The following is a 10214-nucleotide window of genomic DNA, read 5'->3' on the forward strand; positions in this document are numbered from 1 at the left end:
TATCTTGTTTTCAAATCCCACCGTGTGTATATATAGGTCATGTTCACAAATTAAGCTCTGTCATCTATCCTTCAACGAGCTAGTTGGTCTGAGTTCCCATTTCTCCAATTGATTCAAGGTAACTAACTTTAGCTCCACCAAACAAATCTAGCGCTGTTGTATCATCATAGTTCTAAACTTTTTTTGTCTAAAAGTGGTTACCTACTTGGTCTTTTCTGTTGATATTCATGCGTGGTTCATAATCCGTATGTGTACACACGTATAGTGTTGTCTTCTTGTTTTCAAGCAACCTTTTTTTCTTTTGAAACTTTCTGCTAGTCTATAGATTATCCTTCTTTCTCGTGTCTCATTTTGAGCATGGGGTTGTACAAGTTGGTTAAGTAGAAGGGTTATACATCGATAGAACTGACCCAACAACCACTTGTGATGACTTATATAAAAATCATTCGACGCCCAAAACAAGAAGAAAAATGAAGCAAGCGTTCAAAACCTAGTTGTTGTACTTTGTCTGTCCTTTATGTCTATATAAACGAAGCTCCGTCCTCTGGTGCTTACACAAGTTGCACTACAGCTGGAGTAAGACCGGAGGAAGATCCATCTGTTGATCTCCGATTGATTGAAGGTAATTCCACGCCCACCCTATAGCGCTCTAGATTTCCGCACTTGTCCCATGCGACGAAATCACCCCTACTAGAAGGGTTATGCGTGCTTTGCTGCGCCATTGGTGTCGTTAGGTTTTTTCAAAAAATAATCATTATCTTTCAAAATATATGGTGTTTTACTTTTTTGAAAAGTCAAACCTTTAAATTCAATAAAATTTGTAGAGAAATATATAAAAATCTATAATATCAAATCAATATTTTTAAATTCATGATGAAATGAATTTTCATATATTTTTTAATATTGTGGATGTTGATATTTTTTTGCTCTGAACTTGGTCAAAGTTGAAGAAAATTTGACTTTCTACAAAACTAATACCCCTTATATGTGGAACCGACGGAATATTAAGTTTGGCGGGTGGTGGAGATTATATAGTGTTTTATTTTTAGTTATAATGCGGTGATTTGGTGGGTTTTTTGATGGTGTGATTCTGAGTTGAGTTATCCACTAAGAGCATCTCTAGCAGACATCTTAAAAGTTGACCCTTAAAAACGCGTATAAGGGGCAATGTAAACCATTTTTACGGTGCGCAATTTCCCCGGACAGAGCAGACCCCGTAAGTAAAACTGTATCCCAGTGTAGGCATTTTTTTTCTTTTTTCCCTTCTTCCTCCCTCCCGACAGAGCTCGTCTCTGGCCACAGCGTGCCTCGCTCTGGCACCCCGGCTCGCCCCGGCGCCGCCCGCCTCACCCCCGCCTTGCCCCAGCGACGCACGGCCCGACCGCGCGACCCCTGGCGTGCCTTCCCGTCCCCCGATTGAGCCCGGCACCGTCCGCTACCGCGCGCTCCTCGACGTGGCCGCGCGAGCTCCCTCCCATTGAGTGCAACCCGCCCCTCTCCCCCCGCCCTTCTCCGGCGCCGCCCCGCCCCCATTCGAGCTGTCGGTGTCCTGCTCCGCCCTTCCCGTGGACGGCCTCACCTCGGCAGTGGAGGTCGAGACGGCCGCAATTCGGACCGGCGGCGGCAAATTCCGGCATGCGGCGGCAAATTACGACGTACGGCGACAGATTCCAGTGAGTTTCGAGTCGATTCCAGCCAGTTCCGCGGTGGCGCGTCTGCTCTGACGAGGTTTGACCGGTTTACGGGCTGAACTGTATACTTCCTTCGAAACTGCTCATATGCGGTTCTCGCGGATGAATTTTCCATGCCCCTTGAAAATTTTAAGGGTCGATTGAACTTTACGGGATCTGCTAGGGACCGTTTTTTAGACTGAAACTGTAAATGCATGATTTTTTACGGGTTTGACCGCTTTTAAGGGGTCTGCTAGAGATGCTCTAACCAATCTATATTTAGGTGGGGAAATTTCGGTGTCGATGCACGCATGTACTACTATATTGATGCTACAATATCACATGGTGGCACTTTTCTTTCCAGGTGGTGAGAGGGTGCGTGGGATTGATATTTTTTATAGGCCAGTTGCTGCTAATTGATTTAAAAAATCGTTGGCCTGGTCAAAATCGTAAAACAAATCTAAAATTGAATTCCTCAATTGAATGAAAGAGCTTCAAAATTAAGGAACATATTGAATTAAAAGAATTGAATGGGAGAGCTTAAGAAAGTGTTGACCTAGTTAAAACTGGTTGACCCAATTATAAATTGAATACCTCAATTAATTTTGAGGCTTTAAAAATTAGGAAGCATAATGTATACTATAAAAGAATTGAATGAGAGAGCTTTATAAAATTGTTGACCCTGACAAAATCGGGTGACCCAATTTTAATTGGAGACCTCAATTGAATGTGGGCTCTTAAACTTAGGGAGCTTAGTGTTATAGTGGATATGGATATCATGTTCTGTTAATGAGTTTGAAGCAAGTCCCATGTTTTGATATTCGGTTTCATATTTATTGCTAGACTATTTAGTACTCAACGTTGCACACTCTTGCATTGACATTTGGTACATACTTTGCTAGTATATCCAACACTGTGGGAGTTCTTCTCTTTATCTCCCACAGGTAAATCCAACCCCATGGGTAAAATAATTATTTCATGTTGTTGATTATCATGTTTGTGTATATAATTTATAGATGTACACTATTTATTGTTTTAGTAGTCCAATCATTGGCCAATTAAGATGAAAGAACATTCGTAAGAATCATCTGATGCTGATGGAGTGGATCATAATTTGTGAAGTGCTCTTAGAGACAGTAAGAAATGAAAAGGTATTACTGGGTTTGCTTCACCACGGATAATAAAAAGATTGATTGACTTACGATGTTGTTTACCATGGAGGATAAAGGGAATGAATTTTTTGTGCATATGGTCAAAAAATGTGGTAATTCTAAAATTTGGTTGCATGCATCAACCAGATGCAGAGACTGGAATCCCTCTTTCTTTCTTTTTTGTAAGGAAAACGTCCAATATATTCATCAACTATTAAGGTGTTACAAAGAACACCAGAAGTAAAAAAAAAATATCTAGCGACAACTACAAGCACTGGAGCGAACCAAAGGCGTGCCACTGTCTTCGCGCCTTCCTCATCGGAGTCGGGTAAACCTTGTTGTAGTAGACAGTCGGGAAATCATCGTGGTAAGGCCCCATAAAAATGCATAGATTAGAAGAATCCAACCTGTAGACACATGAACATAGATGAACGAAGAACGTATCCACGTGGATCCATCGAAGACAAACGCTGACAGAATTCTGCGAAGACAAACCTCTAGACGTCCTCCGACGATGCTAGAAACACCACCGGGACGGGGACTAGGCAGGGAGGATCTTATTCCATCTTCAGACAGCCGCCGCCACCACGCCTCTCTGAGTAGGACGCAAACCCTAACAAAACTAAAAAAACATCTGAAAAAGGAGCCCTTCCGCTGGTAAGGACCGGCATCCGCCACGCTTCCATAGCCCTAAGACCATAAAAGATGAGGTAGACCGGCCACTGCGGAGGCAGAAGGCACGAGATACCCTAGCGCTTAGGTTCCCTCGCGTACGATAGTGAAGGGGTAGTTAAAGAAGAGTTAAATGGGCCAACTCGTAGACTATACGAGCTGAACGAAGTTAGTATTTGAACCTTCTTTTTAGAATATAAAATATGTGCAACCGTGAAAACTTTCATGATGAATACGCTTTGATGCAATATACACAAATGATTTTCTACTAAACGCGGTCAACGAGGTTCAACAGGCTCGAGCCCACCTTCCAAAAATTGGTTTTTTTATTAGCATTCAGCCCAGCCTCGTATCAAAATTTTAACCTTATTTCTACTAAAAAACTAAGAGTTAGTAGTTTTTTCTTCACACCATTATTTTTGAGCCCCCTTCATTTTCTTTCAGGATTCGCCACTGAACGTGGTACTTGTGCTTCAGACGCACACCCCCAAGAACAATTTGGGCCCGCTTAGGCTTGATTTTTTCCATCAGTTTTGCAAAGGTTCTAGAACCTTGTTCAATTGTTTTATCGTCCATTTCTTTCCCTATCGATTTTATTTTGATTTTGTATATATTTTTTTCATTTTTCTTTTTTCCACTTTTAAATTCGTGAACATTCTTTGAAATTTCCTAAAATAAATAATTTTTTGAACAAATTTTAAATTCACAAACATTTTTATAAATTCGTGAATATTTTTTTAATTACACAAGTTTTAATATTTAAATTTACAAATATTTTTAGTTCTTATTTTAAAAACTGGGTCGAAATTAAAAACCGCAGCTTTTTTAGGCAAATAAAAAACCCAGCTCAAACCCCCCGACCAGACAAAATCCCAAACAATAGTTCGCTATCCAGCACTTGTCCGGTCCATTTAGCGCTGGGGCGCTGGCCCGGTGCGCGTTCAGCCGCTCGCGCGCGACCTGTGAGCGTAGTAGGGGCACCGCGTACCGTGCCTGCATTTCTTTTCCGACAAGTTGATGCCGAAGGACGGCTCGACGCTGTGATGTACTTTTTTTTTTAGAAAACTTTCGTTATTTTTTTATTCAATCATGGCAGTACAACGAACATCAGAAATAATAAAAACTATATTTAGATTCATAGACCACCTAGCGACTACTACAAACACTGAAGCGAGCCGAAGGAGCACCACCGTCATCACACCTCCCTCACCGGAGTCGGGCACAACTTGTTGTAATAGACAGTCGGGAAGTCGTCATGCTAAGACCCCATAGGACCAGCGCACCAAAACAGCAGTCGCCGCCAATGAAGAATAACGTAGATAGAAATTGTAAGTTAGGAAGAACGGGATTGCATGCACCAATAATTTCATTAATCATGCACGGGGCACATATATAGATACAAGCGGTGAGCAATAGCTTTCAAGACTCAAATTGGGTGTGGCCGACCAACCTGAAAATCGTAATGTCCTCGAAAACTGTTTTGTGCTTTGTGGTTTCTGCATTGAATAGTCAATGCAGTAGCCCCCAAGACTTGAGTTGGGCCACATGGCCGGCGCTAGGATCGTATCTCCCCACGAACTGGCTCAGCTCGGCAGAGAAGATGCCAAATTGCCGGTTGAAAAAGATTTTTGAACCAAACCTTCACGCAAAACACCTCGATCAAGAGGATGTCATGTATTCGGGAAAAAACATAAAATAGGTTAAGGGTTTCATAAGATCGGAAAACCAAAAAACTTACGTAAAAACTTTACGTTTAAATTAAATCAAGTTTTTGTTGCCAACCGAAATTGAGCTTAAAATTAACTTGCACTTTCGTCGTGCTTTAACATAACACATCCGATCTCTAGACTTCAAGTGGGCTAACCTTCGGCTTCAACCTCCTTTTCCCAAAGGCAGAGTGCTCCTCAGACCAGTTTTAGCGATCTGGCTATTTGGCCATACACTCGAGTCAAAAAACGAGTGGTAGAAAAAAAACTTTGCAACGATTTAGAAGGAAACATTTATTATAAAACAACTAATATAAATTTAAGGACATCCACATTTGTGCCCATAACTTGAACCCACTACTTAAATTTACCACTAACTTTTTGATGTGCTTAAATTTGCCCCTAAAAAGCATTTTAGATAGCAAGAATGCCCTTCCATCTAGTCAAAATTGTTTGACCGAAACTTTAAAAATTCATAACCAACGCATATGAACTTAGAAGAATGCAAAATAAGATATCAAAATATTCATAAAAACATCAACTATATGCACATTTCATTTACATTCACGACAAAAACACTATTTAAAGCTTTTTAGGATTTATAACATTAGAAAACTATTTAGGGTGAATGCAAATAAATGAACATGTAGGTGATGAACGTAAATGGCATGCGCGTGTAGGTGAAATTTTTATGTACATTTTGATATCTTATTTGCATTCTTATGAGTTAATATGAATTTGTTATGGATTTTCAAAGTTTCGGTCAAAAAACTTCGACCGGTTGGAAGGGCACTCTCGTGACCTAAACTGCTTATTAGGGGCAAATTTGAGCACATCAAAAAGTTAGGGGTAAACCTGAGAGTTGGCGCAAATTAGGAGCATAAATGTAAATGTCCCATAAATTTAAGAGCACCCAATTAACTTGGGTAAAGAACCTTATTTTAATAAACATCGTTGTTAACAAACATCATCTTTAACAAATAGCTTTGTTATTTAACAAAAATAGAACGATTGGTTGAACCTAACAAAAATAAAAAAATAAAAGAAAGTTGAGCATGAAAGTGACTTAGCTGGTTAATGAGCTCGGTGTTGATGATGCAGTCCGTGCTTGTGGTGGGATGAAGACGCCCATCGATTTCTGACAGATCCGACATGGTGCGTAGTGCTCAGCCTAGTTGAGGTTCAAGCCCCCTAGCTGGTTCCGAGGTGGCCGAACGAGGAGCTTTGCTTGACGAAGTGGGCAATGCAGCACAACCAATGTGGCAAGGTGAAGCCCCCAGTCCAGTTGTCGTGATGAAGCTGGTCTACTAGTGATGACGAAGCACGCGGAGTATGTTGCTAAAGCGATAGCGGAAGATCCTAATCTAGCCTTCGTGATAGAGCGGGTCGGTATGGTGACGTTGGAGCCCCCATGCTAGACGAGGTGTCGAAGCAGGTTTCCATGGTGGACATCAACTTGAAGAAGTGACAGCGTGGCATGCCGACGCAGGTCAGAACTTGTGATGCAGTCAATGCCGCTTGATGAAGTGACCGCACTGCGATGCCGGTGCGCCTGACCCATGTAATCCGTGGGGCGATGATGTTGTCTTGACGATTATTTGTCCTTCGCGCTGCTGAACTCTTGATCGGCTCGCCGAGGTGGTTGACGTCAACTCGATGAAGCGATGGCGTAGTCGATGCTATCATAGGTTGGGATCTGTAGAGCAATGTGGTCGGACTGATTTAACATTTGGCTCGATGGTGAAGATCGCCTCGGAAAAGGCTCAAAATTTATGGGCACATGTTTAGGAACAAAACACAATACTCTAAAAAAATACTTCAAAAAGGACGTCCAATAACCCATTCGTGAAAAAGGTTCTGGTTTGATTCGTTTTCGCGCAGAAGCCAAATCCCAGAATTAATGCACTCCTCAAACGTTTCCCCGAGTTTGAACGGTCAGATCGAGCTGAAATTTTGAGGAGTGGTCGATATAGGAATTCCGCAGCTGATGAACAGTTAGATTTTCTATAGGATGTCCGAGCTGGACGCTGGATTCCTCGCCCCAAACTCGTCCAGATTGCCGTCTAGAATTGATAGGGCTCAAGTATAGTAATGATTGCCGGATATTCCTCCATTGGAATGTGATGAAATTTCATAGGGTTTTTATAGACTCAATTCCGGACAATCCCACTAAAGCAATCGTCAAATCGATGCTTGAGGAAGCGGAGACGGTGAACACAAATCCATTATCCAGAAAAAATTGCACGATCGCATGAGGGCAATGTTGACGTTGAGCCCTTAAGCTCCATGGACGATTCTTCCATGATATTGGTTCAGGTTTGAGTCTGATTATGAAGGCATCCGTCTAATCTTCATTATTCGATGTAGAGCACAGTCCTCAGTCTAGCCAAGGTGGCCATTCGAGTCAGCAACGAAGATGCCGACGATGACGATGAAGCTTTGTTCCGATGCGTAGATCGTGTCAGAGCCGGTCTGAATTCCCATCGAACCGCGGTGACTACCTACAGGGACCTGTATGGGCAACCAATGTCGATGCTAAATCCGGCATATCTCAAGGTAGAGAGTCCTAAGCTAGGCGTCTTGGAGCGATGGTAACATGGACACATGATTTTATTCAGGTTCGATTTCTCTCGAAGAGATAATACCCTATGTCCGAAAGTACCTTTCTGCTCCCCAGCTCAAATGAGCTTGATGAACAGTAAAATAAAAACAAAATAAAAAAATTCAAAAAATTCCAATTTTTTGGGAGAAACATTGACGAAAGTTTTAAGTGCTTGCAAGAATTTGTCATGGAATCACGTTCCTGTAAGGCGTGAAAAAAAACAAATTTGTGCTCCAAAATCCTTTTGAAAGCAGCATTTTCAGACTACCGATTTTTTTTTCATGCCTTCTAGGGATGTGATTTCAAGACGAATTTTTGCAAGCACTTAAAACTTTTGTCAATGTTTCTCCCAAAGTTTTTTGGAATATTTTGAATTTTTCGATTTTGTTTCGATTTTACTGTTTGAGCTCGGGTGCAGAAATTTTGTGTCGCCCTATGTCTTGCTTTTGATTGTATTGATATGGGGTATAGTACAGAGTACAAGTGTGTACCATGAGATTGTTGACGATTCTAATCAATATGATCTAATCTATTGACTAACCTAGCATCAGTTTATATAATGCACATGCGGCCTAGGGTTTAGAAGGGTCATCGTCTTGTGTGCCTATTCTTGTGGGTCTTCCTTATATACAACATGAGCTACCCGAAGTTGCCCATTAGTTAATCGTCATGGGGGTCCTCGGCCCGGCCCTTTTGGCCGGAAGACGACGTGGTGAGTGCCCCCTAGTACAGGACTCCAGCACTAGGTTAAAGGTGGGGTTTCCGGCGGAGTCTGGTTACAAGGCGATTGTTTTACCTCTGGGTATAGTAGTCCCCGGGGCCAAGTGTGGATTTATTTATGATGTTGGGCTTGGTCCTTTAACGTATTTTACCTTTATTAAGTTGATTTGTTGACATTGATTTTGTTCTAGGCTCTCACGGATCCAATTTTGAGCTTGCCGCCCAGCTTGCGAGCGGACAACTAGATGTCATTCGTCACGATGCTGATGGCCCGCATCGTATTCGTGATGAGGCGATTTGTAAGTATCACCCCCCCTTTTCTTGCGTGTGTGTGTCGATTTTCGTGCTTTTTTCTACTCTTGTGTTCGAGGTGTTTCTTTTCATGTCAGCCCCCGAGGATGTGATGTCCTGCAAGTGCATAGGGATGTTGTAGCATTTTCAGTGATAAGTGTCAAATCCCACAGTGAGCGAATAGGATGGCACCACAAACCCCACAACTACATCGTTACTTTACGTAGTTCCGTACGTACCTAAACCGGAGTTTCAAAATAGTCCACTTTAGTAGGTTGCTAGGAAGATAGATAAAAAGGGAGTTATTTACTAAACTGCAAACGGGAAATTAAATGGCAGAAAATTAAATGAACTAACTACACGAAAGATTGATTGAGTAGTAAATGCTCTCGAGGGATCCAGAACATCACCACAAGTATGATGCTGACACACATGCTAAACATGGCTCTATATTTGTATCAGTAATTCTACTCGTATATGATCTCGCGTGGGCAGAGCCAATGAAGTACGCATCCCCACTCCGGTTACTACATACACATGTGCCACCACCGCATGTCCCCACTCCAGTTACCACTACGATGATTAAGGGTTTCCCTATGGACACGACATAAAGTTCAGGGGTCCTCCACTAATGCCTATTACAATGACCAGGGACGAACAGAGCCCTGTCCACTACCTACCTCCTCAACTAGACTGCTCACCAATATTAATAACCTCAAGTCCATAAGCGGCTAATGATATGTGGGCACCCTTCAAAAGACCATGAGACGATCAACGCAATACATATAAAGAGGATCGGGCCGTTTATTCAATAACCAAGTACTAAGAATACAAGGGCTCATCCAAATCCTCAAGAACTAGTACAACTACTCAAACATAACAGAGTGGAGAGAGAGCAAGTTACAAGCCGACGCAAAGCCAGTGGAGGAGAGGGGCATGGTGGCGGCGCCGATGGTGTTTATGGCGATGGTGGCGGTGCTGATGATGAAGACCACACCAGCCCGAAGGCCGGTGTGCGTGGTGGAGGCGCCTCCTCTTGGCTTGGCCCTTCTCCTCTTTATGGAGGTGGTCTTATAGCAACAATGGAGATGGATGTTGGCTGCATGAAGATGCAGGGCCGGTCCTGAGGTTTTGGGGGCCAAACAAGAACTCAAGGCCCTTTATTAAAAAATATGGAAATGCGAGATAGATAACACTTATAGTACAGGACAACACACACCAGACCTGAGAGGAGTGAGGAGTTATTTTCATGGTGCAGATGCGAGACAACGAGGCTGGGTTTGAGTGCGAGTGTGGGCTGTTCGAGCCAGGGCTGGTCCTGAGGTTTTGGGGGCCCGGGGCCAAACAAGAACTCAGGGCCCTTTATTAAAAATATGGAAGTACGATCCAAAGCACGTATTAT

General features: G+C 42.6%; 1 protein-coding gene across 4 annotated transcripts in view; it reads left to right on the forward strand.

Moving 5' to 3' along the window:
• The first annotated feature begins 553 nt into the window (after window positions 1–553).
• The window catches only part of LOC119349073, a 32527-nt gene continuing 22866 nt past the window's right edge, over window positions 554–10214 (forward strand). For 3 of the 4 annotated variants that reach the window (XM_037617076.1, XM_037617079.1, XM_037617078.1), the window contains exons 1-2: window positions 554–622; window positions 8713–8820. In XM_037617076.1, coding sequence (XP_037472973.1) covers window positions 8767–8820 — 54 coding nt within the window. In that variant the 5' untranslated portion in view covers window positions 554–622; window positions 8713–8766. Of the gene's footprint in view, window positions 623–7574; window positions 7818–8712; window positions 8821–10214 lie in introns of those variants that run through there. The other variant, XM_037617077.1, reaches the window with a different exon arrangement.

Source organism: Triticum dicoccoides, chromosome 1B (assembly GCF_002162155.2).
Source record: "Triticum dicoccoides isolate Atlit2015 ecotype Zavitan chromosome 1B, WEW_v2.0, whole genome shotgun sequence".
NCBI classification, from domain to species: domain Eukaryota; kingdom Viridiplantae; phylum Streptophyta; class Magnoliopsida; order Poales; family Poaceae; genus Triticum; species Triticum dicoccoides.